The following is a 13,967-nucleotide window of genomic DNA, read 5'->3' on the forward strand; positions in this document are numbered from 1 at the left end:
GTGGACCCTCATGCACCCACTCACAAACCCACTGACGCACCCACTCACACACTGATGCATCCACTCACACACCCACTCATAGGCCCACTCAGACCCTCACGGACCCAAGACATTCTCTCACATCTATTCTCACACAAAGAGAAACAGACTGTGGCTGTGCATGGTGCGGGGTTGGGTGCTTATGGGGTTTGGCTGCAGGCCCTGCAACCAAACCCTGCTTTGTACGGACAAAGGCCGTGAGCGTCACAGGTTTGAGTGGTTATCAGGGGCTTGCTGCAGGCCAAACCCTGTGGCCAACCCCCGCTGCACATGGCCGAAGGCTGTGCGCAGGAAGGAGTTGGGTGGTTATATGAGTTGACTTGCTCGGGCCTGGCCAGTTCCTGCAGTGCGCAGCGTGGGATTGGTTTGTTCTAGGAGGTGGCTGCAGGAATTAACTTATAGTAATAAAAGTTACTTATTGTTAATAAAAAAAAAAAGAAATTCACTGAAAAAAGAAAGATTCCAGGGACTTTATATTTACGATCATATTTTAGATGTACAAAACCCTCAAAATTCACCTGTTAAAGTTAGTTATTTCAAGTAACTATAACTCACGGCTTACAGTAGCTATACCTCTTGTCCTTGCCATGCACTGCTTATTACAGCACTCGTGACAACTTTTGTAACTTCAATAAAAACATCAATGAAACATTAGAAGTCAAATTAATGAAGAAAACACTACGCATGGCAGCGGCGTGAGTTATAGTTACCTTAGGCTGCAACAGGTGACATTCCAATACAAAGACAGACTGCATGTTGCACACAGTTGGATAAAATCCGGCTAACCTGTTCCTTTGCTTCCTCTGATGTTTCAAAGTTTTTGGTCTATGACCCAATTACTTTCAGGAGCTTGTCCTGGCAGGACCTCTATGATCTCTCTGTCCTTTCAGTGGTTAATAATAAACTCAGCCAAAAAGATTTCAGGCTTAATGGCTACCTTGCCGTCCAGAGATGTTGCAGAGGCCTCAGTCCAAGGTACCCATGGATCTCTTTATTGCATTACCTTGCAAAGCTTAATGTTTGTGTATTGGGCACCTTATTTACAGGTCCTCTCCTGTGTTGTGCTTTACATTTAGGATTGGTCGCCATGGCCAGCTTATAATGTAGTCTTCATCACCCTCATCTAGGGTTTCCTTGTTGACTACCCATCATTTTTGTTGGGAAGCATGTCCATAGGATGGGCACCTTTTTTGTGCAGCTATATTAGTATCTGGAGGGTACTTGGTACAGAATGGGGAGATTCTTAAGAAAGGCTTTCCTTAATCTATCAAAGGCATCCCGATGCCTGGGTGGGCCTGGTCCCTCATTTTGCTCCCCTGGCGTTCTGAGGGTCTTTGGTCCTGGGATTCTTTTTCTAGCACTAAGAGCTATCTCTCTAGGGGCTTCAGAGCTCTGTTTACTGCCTTTTGCCTGGAGAAATTAATTACTTAATACTGCCCTGATTACATTAGAATAATGCCCCCCTCCTTTACTTTCTTCTACCGATCACCCTCTGGAGTCTCTGCTGTTGAGGCTGTGACTCAAGGGACAGACATATGGCACTTGATCACCCCTTTCTCCTGCATGAGATCACATCCCACACAGTGCCTTCATCGGCATCTAAAGACCCTAATAGTACATTTCTGATGGATACAACTACCTGTGGATTCCTCACCTAATGAATTCTCCCCAATGCGCAGCATTCGACGGAAATGTTCTTTCCAGCTCTGCACGTCGGCGAGGACGTCACATTCCCTCCACTGCCCTACTTCCCCCCACTTCCCTGCCTCCCGCTTTCACTCCCTAGCCCTATCTCTCCCATGATACCCACAAACATGTACACAAGCTAGGTGTTACTTGACAACTTCTTTGTGTTTTATATGTGCACCCTTGACCTTCTGTTCATGAAGAGATTTAAAAATTAAAATATCTTATTACTGCGTTTCACAAAGACCTTTCTGTCAGTCATGTCCTCAAACTATATAATGTATAAACCAGTGCAAAACCATATCATTAATTGACTTATTTCAAATTGCAGACCATTGCAACAGAAGGGAAATATTGGAAAAGGCGAATTGAAATAGTTATCAGGGAATATCATAAATGGAGAACATATTTCAAGAAAAGGGTATGTTTTTCACTTTTGCATTTGTTAATGTGTAAATGATGTAAAATTTGATAATGCATTCTTTATTTAAGAAAGAAGTATGTACATCTTTGTCTTATTTCAATTAGAATTCAAACTTTAATATGTATATTTTAAGGTGTGTGTCTTAGTGCCTGCAAACCTCAAAAGAGTGCTTTGAAACATTTAGATATGTGTCCTTGTCCTGCTGTTGATGTAGGTCAAAACTTTAATCAGCTTGTGTGGAAGACAATTGAACTGCTGTTAATTGTTTTTATGAAAAAAATAAAAATAATGTTTTTATGATTGTGCCGTTTTCTATGACTCAAAGTATTTCATTTAAGACTCAGAAAAGAAATCAAATTTACTTTGTTGTCCTGCTGTCCATTCTTCCCAAATGCTTTAGAAAGGCTCCAACTGCAAGCAGGCCCTACAAGCTTTCTCTGCCAGATGGTTTTAAGAATGTTCTGCCCAAATTAGGCTTGAATGCATTCTGACCATATTCCCTACTTCCCTATATAGCTATTCAAACCCAGTTTCTCTTTTCTTTTGTCGTCAAGCATGACACAGGGAATGTCAAGTTACATTTATTTATTTTTTTACGGCGCTCTAATCACCTAAGAGGGTATCCAGGCGCTTGGGCATGTGTGCAGCTTTGCGGTTCCACAGGTGCTTATACCAAGAGCCAAGTCTTTAGCTTCTTATGGAACTCAAGAAGTGAGGAGGGTGCTCTGATGTGTAGAGGGAGATCGTTCCAGGTCTTGGGTGCGATGTAAGAGAATGAACGACCTTCAGCTTTGATTTTGTGGATGCAGGGAATATATGAGAGTAAGGCAAAGCGCAGGTGTCTGGTGGTTTGGTGAAAGCGTATGCGACTGTTCAGGTATTCTGGTCCTGTTTTGTGTAGGGCTTTGTATGTGTGCATGAGAAGTTTTAATTGGCTGCGCTTGTGAATGGAGAGCCATTGAAACTTTGTGTGATGTGGGTGTGGCGTGGGAGGTCTTGCAGCGACGTTCTGGATGGTCTGGAGCCTGGCGTAGAGTGTTGATGTAGTCCAGCCTGCTGTTGATGAGTGCCTGTGGTGTTCTGAAGCAACCATTTAAGGATTTTTGTTGCATGCGTAGGATGTAGAAGCAGGAGGTGCACACTGCGTTGACTTGAGCAGTCATGTAGAGCTTGTCATCCAGGATGATCCCTAGTTTTCTTGCGTGGTCTGTGGGTATTGGTTCTAGCTCTGACGGCCACCACGTGGAGTCCTATGGGGAGATCTTGCTGCCAAAGACCAGTACTACTGTCTTGTCAGATTGAGCTGCAAGCAGATGATTCACATCCAGTCTGCTACCATGGTCATGCAGTTGGTGAAATTGGTTCTGGGAGTGGTTGTTTTGTCAGTCAGGGAGAGGATGAGTTGGGTGTCATTGGTGTAGGAGATGATGGTGATGTCTTGTGATCAAATGATATTGGTGAGCGGTGTCATGTATATGTTGAAAAGGGTGGCACTGAGGGACGATCCGTTTGGGACTCTGCACATCAATTTCTTGATCTTTGATATGAAGAACCCTTTGGGTTCCTCCTGTGAGGAAGGAATAGATCCAATTGAGTGTGGATCCTTTTATGCCAATCTCATGGAGTCTTCTGATGAGGGTGTTATGGGAGATAGTTTTGAAGGCCACAGAGAGGTCGAGCAGGATGAGGGCTGCTGTTTCTCCTTGGTTTAGGATGATTCGAATGTCATCAGTTGGTGCAGTGAGTGCTGTTTATGTGGTGTGATTCTTTCTGAATCCTGATTGAGTGTTGTCTAGGTGATGGTGAAGTTTGAAGTGGGTTGTGAGTTGCTTGTTGATGGCCTTTTCACTCACCTTGGCTGGATAGGGAAGCAGGAAGATGAGTCAGAAGTTGCTCAGTTCATTCGGGTTCACAGTAGGCTTCTTGAGGAAATGTTGACGTCTGCAAGTGTCTATCTGGGAAAGTGGTGGACGTGCTGGAGGTGTTGATGATGTGAGTCATGGTCGTACTGATTGGTGATGTTGCCAGGTTGGAGAGGTGGTGGGGGCATGGGTCTACTGGGACTTCTGTGTGGATGGTTTGCATGATTACCACTGTGTTGTTTCTGGTGAGGGTTGTCTATTCAGTAAGGTGGCCATCTTGGTTGGTTGTGGGTAGGTTAGCAACGAGTTCTTTGGGGTTGGGTTGGTGTGAGAAGTTGCTGTATATGTTTATGATTTTGCTGTGAAAGAAGTTAAATTGGTTGTCACAGAGTTGCTGGGAGGCAGCGATGTTGGTGAGAGTGGCTAAGTGTGAGGGGGAATCCTTGATGATCAAGAAGATCTCCTTGCAGCTGTTGGAGCCTCTTTGGATGCGGTCCTCTGGTGCTTTCTTTTTGGTGTCTCATTTACTGGTGATAGCATCTGAGTGCAGCCTTGTAGGTAGTTCTCAGTGGTGTTGTGCCTAACTCTCCTTTTCCTTTCTATCTGTTTACAGTGCTGTATGGCGTCTCGGAGGTCTTCTATGTGCCCTGCCTGTGTGATCTACTATACTTGTTGGATTTGATGGGAGCGAGAGAGTCTACACAGTTCTTGATCCACTCGTTGAAGTTGTTGATGTCCTTGTCGAGGTTGTCTGTGAGGCTAGGTTGATCCATGCTGATTGCGCTGAGCCAGCCTCCTTCCGTGATTTTGCCCCAGCTGCTTCTTGGAATGCTGAACCTGGTAGGGGTGCTGACTTGATCTGTGTTGATTTGGAAATGGATGATGGAGCGCTCGGTCCATATGAGCGATAAGGTTGAATTGGATTTGATGATGTCGCTTGTGGTGAAGATGTGGTCTAATGTGTGTCCTGTAGTGTGTGTTGGTTCTGGGTCGAGCTGGCTGAGTCCAGTTTTTGCCCAGGCTTTCGAGGGGTGCTGTGGAGCAGGGGACATTTTGATCTCCATGGGAAAGTTGAGGTCCCCGAGGAGAATGTAAGCTCTTGAGTTGATGGTGAGCGGAGCGACGAAGTTGGTGATGAGGTGGGAAAAGATGGCTCGTGGTCAGTAGGCAAAGGTTCAGTTCAGGGTGAGATTTTCAGAGATTTTCAACTTGAAGTGCATGTGTTACATGAATGTGGTGGTGTTCTCTGTGGATGTTGTGCATTTGATGGATTAACTGTGGATGAAAACAAGTCCTCCTGGCATGTGAAGGCGGCCCTGTCGAGCGATCTTGTAGCCTGCTGGGATTGCCGTGGCAATGTCTGGAGCCGATAAGGTCTCTTTGATAAAGAGGGTGTCCGGTGCATCACTACTCAGCAAGTCCCATATTTCTGTTGTGTGTTTGCTGAGTGATCGTGTGCTGATAAGCATGATGCAAGTGGGTGTTGATATGCTTTGGGTTTGCTGTTGAATGAGGTGTAGGGCGTAGGTGAAGGTGGAGTGCATCACAATGTGAGTGATCTAGTCATATTACTTAAGTCTTGAATGGAATGTGCTTTAGCATGTAGGATTCCTTCAAGAGAAGCAGTGTGGAACCTGAAAGCGATTGTAAAAGGAAAAGTCCAAGACTGGAAAAATTGTTTTCTAAGACGCGTTGTAGTATCATCCAACTGAAGAGTATGGCCAATTTCCCATGTACATGTGTAACTAGCTGCTCCAGTCCAGGTTTTTTCTTTGTATGTGGGATGCTCTTAAAGGAAGCTGTGTGGATCCTGAAAGGCCATATATCATATCATGGCACTGTCTTCAGTGAGCCCAGTGCTGGGGTTGTGTACTGGACATCATCTGTATGTCAGATGAGGCGACTCAGGACCTTGACTTGCAGCTGGCTGTTCTCCTTACCCCATCGAGAGCTCACAGTGTCAACAGATGTGTCCACTCTAGGCTGCAGAGGTCAACTTGATGAGGTGGAGCTCACAAGCCTCTTGTCTCCACTGGAACAGAGGCACAACATCAATGTTCTGGAGCAGCCTTTCTGCCTTATGTCAACGAAAAGTGTGTGCAAGTTCTGACTGATAACATGACCACTGTATGATACTACAGCAAACAGTGTGGTGGTGGATCATTTGTGCTGTGTGTAGAGGTGCTGAAGCTGTTGCACCAGCTAGACCTTTATGAAATTTTCTTAATTGCCTGCCCAGCCAGGTAAGCCGGCCTGAAAGGCCCGGACAAACAAGCTTGGCAGACACCATCTAGCCAGCCACAAGTGACATCTGCACATGGAGGTGTTAAAGGACAATTTGCACAGGAGGACATGGCTTTGGTAAACATTTTTGCCACTTCTAAGAGTGCTCATTGTCAACTTTTTTGCACACTAGAGCTTCCGCCTCAGTTTCCTCAGAGAGGCTTTTTGCTTGCCATGGGATTCTGGTCTCCTTTACACATTTCTGTCTCTGCTTCCCATGGTTGTAAAGAAGGTCAAGAGGGACTGGGCTCAGTTCATCCTGACTAGAATGACAATCCAGTCCAGTGCACAAACCTCCTGAGTATGATTGTATGTCACCATCAGTGCAGGGTTCAACATCCATCAAAACCTCCCCAACCTACACCTCCATGCATGGAGATTGTCGATCTGCCTGAGGAGTTGGTGGATGTTATCCTGGCTGTTTGCTGTTCGTCCACAGAGTCAACTGATTCTTCCGGGCAATCCTCTGCAGCCTTAACTTTCTGACGTTTCATGTTTCTCCTGTCTTTGGCCTGCAAGGCTTTGCCATCTGCATCATCAAAGGTTATTGAGGATATTTACTTCTAAAACTATCTTTCTCATTGCAGTTCCTGCTGTGCACTGTCAGTGTTTTGCCACAGTACAACCACCATATGCCACATTCTTTCCAGATAAGTTGGTGCTTCACACAAGGGTATAATTTCTGCCAAAAGTAGCGTAGCCTTTCCATATGCTTCTGTCCATCATGCTCATGCGTTCTTCTTGCCTCCTGATCCCTTTAAGGAAAAAAAGGGGGTTCAACTATTGGACTCAAATGAGCCCCTAGGCTCTTACATCAACTGAACTAAGGAACACCTACTTTTGTAGGGGTACTCTGGTGGTTCTAAAAGCGAAAGTTAAATTCACAAACAGACCTTATCCAGGTGTATTGTGTTTTGCATAAAAATGTACTATGCTTTCGGTGAAAAGGAGCTTCTTGATGGCCTTCGGGCTCAGTCTACCTAAACTAAGGCCCACCACTACAGTTCTCTGGTGCTAGACATCTGCCAGGCACCTACCTACATGGGCATCTATCCACACCTTCACCAGACATTACAGCTTTGATTATCAGGTCTGTCGAAAGAGTGTTTTGCCTGCTCAGTCCTGCAAGATTTCCTGGTGTGAAGGTCACTCCTCAGATCTTCTTCCTTTTGAAAGGTACGGCTTTGGTATCTATTCAAAATGTAGGAAAGTATACATCAGAAGAACAATTTACTTACCTTAACTCTTTTTCTGGTTGGCATGGTCACTACAGATTCCTGAAGACTGTTATACTATCCTGTAATGTCCAGGAGACACTTCCGGGTGCAGAGGTATATAGATGTTTCATTGTGTTTTGACCTTCCATCAGTTCATAAGGTAACATTTAATACATAAGAAATGGGTATGAAGGAAAACTATTCAATTATTAAATCATTCAGTTATTAAATGTGGCCAAGAATCTGAGTTTATGGGAAATAGGGATTATTCATACTGCTCTGAATGTGGGCTTGCCCATAGTTTCGGATCATTCTGAGGGTGTTTAACATTTTTTTCATTCACATTGACTTACATTTGGCAGACAAAAATTTATGGACTTCAGTAAATATGTTTCTGATGGATTCTCCTACCTGTGGATTCCTCACCTAAAGAATTCTCCCCTCGCACCAGCTTCGATGGAAATTTCTTCTAGCTCTGCACGTCGACGATGACGTCCCAATAGCCCGACTCCACGTGACGCCGTATGACGTCATCTAGGCCATAAGAAGCCCTCGTCGACGTGCAGACGTCAGTACCCTTTTTTCTGTGCCTTCGAATAACGTTTTTTCTTCAAGGCTAACAGGGAGCTACAGTTGCGCATCTGTAGTTACAATGTCGCAGCCAAGAAAATCTGGTTTTAAGCCTTGTAACCAGTGTGGGGGTCGGATGTCGGTCACTGACCCCCATGATAATTGTATCTGATGCCTTAGTTCCGACCATGAGGTCGAGTCATGCGGTTCCTGCCAGCGCATGAACCCTAAGGCGCTTAAGGAAAGAGAGGCTAAATTGTTCCTGGCCCGTTCCAAGAAGAGGAAGGAAAGGCGGCATCGGAGAGAGTCCTCTTTGAAATCTTCGAGGACTCATCGTCGTCATGGAGACTCTCTGCGCCGTCACGACTCCCGGCGCCGATCGAGTAGAGGTCGGTCCAGGTCCAGATCTGCATCTCCATCAGCTCGGCGCCGTCCGACGTGGGAGATTAGCCCGACCGTCACTCCTCCGCCTCCTACGACTCCGACTTCACCTTTGTCGGTGTTTGAAGTCGAGCCTCTTCAGGAGCCGGCGGCTTCTCCAGAGCAGGAGTTGCCTGGCCCATCATCGGCTGCTATGCCGACACCGCAAACATACCCAGCTTTCCCGGCGCCGGGTACGGATCCTGCGGCATTTTTAAATGCCATGTTCAATATGTTTTCCACCATGGCGCCTGGTGGAGGGCATGCAGGTCCGTCGGGCCCTTTGGCTTTTAATTTGGGTGCTCCAGCTCCTTACAAGCGAGGACCAGTGACGTCTACAATGTCTTCAACTCCGGCGCCGGTGGATTCTCCACGGATCCAGTCTACTGTCAAGGTGCCTGTGGCGCCGGACGGTCCGGTGTCAGATGGATCCGAAGAACGGCGCCGGCGAAGATCTTCGACGTCGGCCGTTGCCTTAGCGACGTCGGGTCTCGAGTCCAGACTCCGGTCCAGATGTCTAGCTTTGCGCCTCCTGGAGGAAGAGGAATATAGCAGGCAACATCTGGAAGAAGGCGAAAATCTTGGAGCCTTCGGGTGATTTTCAGGGGCTGGACACTGCAGGCGGTATTGATACTTCCCCGGAATGGGATTTGACTTACCCTAGGAGTATACCGAAGAGGCTGCATCTTTTTATGCATCCAGGCGCCACAACAACAATCTGCAAGCTCCCTGCCTTACAGATCCTTTAGAGGCAGGGGCAGAGTATGTACAAGAGGAGCAACCCAGCAGCACTCTGCCTCTTCCTCAGGAGGGGTGCAGCAGGGAAAGCAGCCTTAGTCCTCCACCACTCCCTGTTCACTTGTCTCCGGTAGGGAGTAGACTTGCCCAATTTCTTCCAATGTGGGAGTTTATAACATCAGACTCTTGGGTCATCGACATTGTGAAGAGAGGGTATGCTCTTCCCTTTCGGGAGTTCCCTCCCCCCTTCCCTCCCCACCCATCCTTCTGTTCGGAAGACCATCTTCTGTTACTGCAATAGGAGGTGTTATCCCTATTGGCAAAAGGCGTAGTAGAGTTGGTTCCCGAGCAGGAGAGGGGTCCGGGCTGTTATTCAAGATACTTCCTGATCCCCAAAAAGGATGGTCGGTTGAGACCAATTCTGGACTTGAGGATTTTGGATTGCTTCCTCAGGCAGGAAAAGTTCAAAACGCTGACTCTTTCACAGGTCCTTTTGGCGTTGAACGAAGGGGATTGGATGGTGTCTGTCGATTTGCAGGATGCGTACTTCGATATTCCGATCCTCAAATCGCACAGGAAGTATCTCCGGTTTGTGGTGGGAACGCAGCATTATCAGTTTGCGGTCCTCCCGTTTGGTCTTACTTCAGCACCTCGAGTCTTCACAAAGGTGATGGCGGTAGTAGCGGCAGAGCTCAGAAGAAGAGGGACAGCGGTGTTTCCCTATCTGGACGATTGGTTGATCAAAGCCAAGACTCCGGAGCTCATGCGGCGTCACCTGCAGTCGACAACTCAGTTGTTGTACGACCTGGGTTTTTCAATCAATGTGCCCAAATCTCACCTGGAGCCCTCTCAACGCCTCCTGTTCATAGGGGCAGTACTGGACACAACATTGAATCGGGCCTTTCCTCCGCCCCAGCGGGTTCATGACATTCAGGCGTTGATTCCGATGTTTCGAAATTGAGCGGTAGTTCCAGTCATCAAGGTCCTTCGTCTGCTCGGTCTGTTTGCTTCTTGCATACTGCTGGTCACTCATGCACGCTGGCACATGAGGGCTCTTCAGTGGTGCGTCCGCAGGCAGTGGTTTCAGCACAAAGGGGATCTCGAAGATTCGATCACGATCACCAGACACTGCGGTGGATCTTCAGTAGTTGGCAGCGATCGGCAACCTTTCGCAAGGAAGGCCGTTCTCGCTGCCTCCGCCGGTGGCCACAGTTGTAACAGATGCTTCCACTCTAGGGTGGGGAGCTCATCTGGGGGACCTGGAGGTCAAAGGCCTTTGGTCTCCAGTGGAACAGAGATTTCACATCAATCTGTTGGAATTGCGGGCAGTACGTCTGGCTCTCAAGGCCTTCCTCCCTGCCATTCGCGGTGAGTCGGTCCAGATTCTGACGGACAACACTACCGCGATGTGGTATATAAACAAGCAGGGAGGAGTGGGGTCGTACCTTCTTTGCAGAGAAGCTCTTCGACTGTGGTCCTGGCTTCAGGACCACAAGATTTGCTTGGTAGCAAATCATTTGGCCGGGGTTCTGAATGTACGTGCAGATGTTCTCAGTCGACGCAGCTCGGTCGACCACATGTGGCGTCTTCATCCGGATCTGGTTCTTTACATCTTCCAGATGTGGGGGTGTCCGCAGATAGATCTGTTTGCTACTCAGGAGAACGCGCAGTGCCCGTTATTTTGCAGCCTCTAGTATCCGGTGCAAGGAGCTTTGGGGGACGTGTTTCAGATGTCCTGGAAGGGTCAGTTGCTTTACGCGTTTCCTCCCATACCCCTGATTCCTCGAGTTCTGAGGAAGATTCGCCAAGACCGGGCCCAGGTCATCTTGATAGCTCCGGATTGGCCAAGAAGGGTGTGGTACACAGACCTTCTCCAACTCTCTCTGTGCCCTCAGCTCTGTCTCCCTTACAGGGTGGACCTCCTCTCGCAGTCGCAGTTGCAGATTCTACACCCCCACCTCCAGATTCTGCACCTTCATGCCTGGAGATTGAGCAGGGCAAACTGAGTGCTTTTTCTCTCCCACTGGAAGTGGTGGATGTTATTTTATCAGCCAGGCGACACTCCACCAAATCGATCTATGCAAGTCGATGGGCTAAATTTGTACGTTGGTGTGGAGAGAACCGAATTGATCCCTTAAAGGCTCACTTGTCTGATATATTATCATTTGCTCTTTCCTTGGCACAGAAGGGTTGTGCAGTTGCCACAGTTAAGGGCTATTTATCTGCACTGTCGGCTTTTCTGTGCCTCCCTCATCAACCTTCCTTGTTTAAATCTCCAATTGTTTTGAGGTTTGTTAAGGGGCTCACTAATAAGTTTCCGCCCTCACCATTTGTTATGCCTCAGTGGGACCTTAACTTAGTATTAGCATTTCTAATGGGATCGCCATTTGAACCAATGCATTCTTGTGCTTTGCGTTAGCTGGTTCTTAAGACTATATTCCTGGTAGCCATAACATCGGACAGAAGAGTCAGTGAGCTTCAGGCTCTTAGTGTAGAGTCTCCATACCTTTCCTTCTTTAGAGATAAAGTGGTGTTAATGACCAAGCAGGCTTTCCTCCCGAAGGTTGTTACACCCTTTCACTTGGGGGAGTCTATTACTCTCTCTTCCTTTTACCCTCCGCCTCATCCATCCACTGAGGAAGAGAGGCTCCACGACTGGATCCACGAAGAGCATTGAGCTTCTTTGTCGACAGGACGAGGGAGTTCAGGCAAGATGATCAGCTCTTCGTTGTATACGTGGGGAAGAGGAAAGGTAGAGCAGTCCACAAGAGAACGCTATCCAGGTGGGTCATTCGCTGTATTAAGCTTTGTTATTCCTTAGCTAAGAAAGAACCACCTGTGGGGCTTTGTGCCCATTCCACCAGAGAAGGCTGCCTCTTCAGCTTTGGCTAGGGGTGTTCCTGTGGTTGACATCTGCAGGGCGGCAATTTGGGCATCCCTCCATACTTTTGTCAAACATTATTTTTTGGATTCTGAGGTTAGGAGGGATGGCCATTTTGCTCGCTCGGTGCTGCAGGATTTCTTGGTTTGACCATTCGGGCACCCACCTCCGGAGGTAGTACTGCTTTGGGACTCTATCCCTTTAGGTGAGGAATCCACAGGTAGGTGTATCCATCAGAAGAATAAGTTACTTACCTTCGGTAACGCTTTTTCTGGTGGATACATTAACTACCTGTGGATTCCTCACGGTCCCACCCGCCTCCCCGTTGCCTGAATGGTTGTTCCACGAAATCCTTGGGTGAGCGCCTACTGTCTTGTATATATGTGTGTGTGTACATATATATATATATATATATATATATATATATATATATATATACCTACTTTTTGTATATAGTTAAAGCATGTATATATGTATTTCTTTCTCTGGTCTTGATAATTCAAGTACTCATTGATTTTGACTGGCATATTTAATTTCTTGCTATTTTTAGTGTAATAAATGTGTGTTTTCACTTCTTTGGATGTGATTATGTTCTCTTCAAGATCAAATTTTCACCTGTTCGCCTCTAAGGCACGTAAAAAATGGTGATAACTGACGTCTGCACGTCGACGAGGGCTTTTTATTGCCTAGATGACGTCATACGACGTTGCGTGGAGTCGGGCTATTGTGATGTCATCGTCGACGTGCAGAGCTAGAAGAAATTTACGTCTAAGCTGGCGCGAGGGGAGAATTCTTTAGGTGAGGAATCCACATGTAGTTAATGTATCCACCAGAAAAAGCGTTACCGAAGGTAAGTAACTTATTCTTTTCTACTATTCTTTGCTCTCATCCTTGCCCTGATGAAAAGGTCCCCAACATTTGTGAGTGAGCCTACCACACAGAACATGAAACACCCCAAAACACACTGTACTGATGTAAATATCTTTGATTTGAAGTATGACTCCTGAGATGGGGTAGCTGTGATATTTCAGCCTGAGGCTGGCCATGACTCAAGATAACTTACCAAACCCAGACATTTTTGAAAATTAGATACCTTGAATGGATAATACTAGATTTTCATAGCCGGGATACCATTCAAACATTGGTTAAAATCGCCAATTTCTTCACACTTCTGTGAGGGAAAGTTTCAAAATAGGTGGAGGTGGACAATACTCCTATCTCACATTATTCCAATATCTCTCCTGATAAAAACAGTACCCCACTTGTGTGGATAAACCTGTTACCCTGGCACACCACATGCTCCAAAATATAACATAGAAATGTCCAGATTTTACCTTTGACTTCCGTCCTTTCTGAGAATATGGGTAGCTGTGGTTTGTGGGCCCTGGGCTCCCAGGGAAGCATGTAAACCATGGGCCTTTTTTAAAATTAGGCACCCACGGGAGTCTGAGAAGGTATTGTCTGCGTGGTTCCCAGTCTTAAATAACTACAAAAAATATTAAATGTCTGAAAAATGCACAACTAGTTTAACAATGTGTCCCAAAACATGAAAAAAAATAAAAGGTAGATAACGTTATTTTTTTTTAAAACAGAAATTTTAAAACAAAAAAACATGCAAACACCAATCTATATTCAAACAATAGCAAGCCAAAATGGAAAAGAAAAAAGTTAAAACAAGAGCGGTAAATGAAACAAAAAGTAACAATAACTACTTAGCAGTGAAAAAAATACAAAAAGCTTACAACCTAACCTCAAATGTAACAAACCACAAACCCAATAACCAGGGAATAAGAAGAATTTTTTTTGAAACAGCAGTAGCCGAAAATGTAATGGTACGACAAAAGTAC

At 46.2% G+C, this 13,967-nt stretch overlaps 1 protein-coding gene across 2 annotated transcripts in view; it reads left to right on the forward strand.

Annotated features, from left to right (window-relative positions):
- The window catches only part of MLXIP (MLX interacting protein), a 966,103-nt gene that overhangs the window by 479,108 nt on the left and 473,028 nt on the right, over positions 1 to 13,967 (forward strand). For both annotated transcript variants that reach the window (XM_069214925.1, XM_069214926.1), the window contains exon 4: positions 2,057 to 2,146. In XM_069214925.1, coding sequence (XP_069071026.1) covers positions 2,057 to 2,146 — 90 coding nt within the window. The remainder of the gene's footprint in view (positions 1 to 2,056; positions 2,147 to 13,967) is intronic.

Source organism: Pleurodeles waltl, chromosome 11, assembly GCF_031143425.1.
Source record: "Pleurodeles waltl isolate 20211129_DDA chromosome 11, aPleWal1.hap1.20221129, whole genome shotgun sequence".
NCBI lineage: Eukaryota > Metazoa > Chordata > Amphibia > Caudata > Salamandridae > Pleurodeles > Pleurodeles waltl.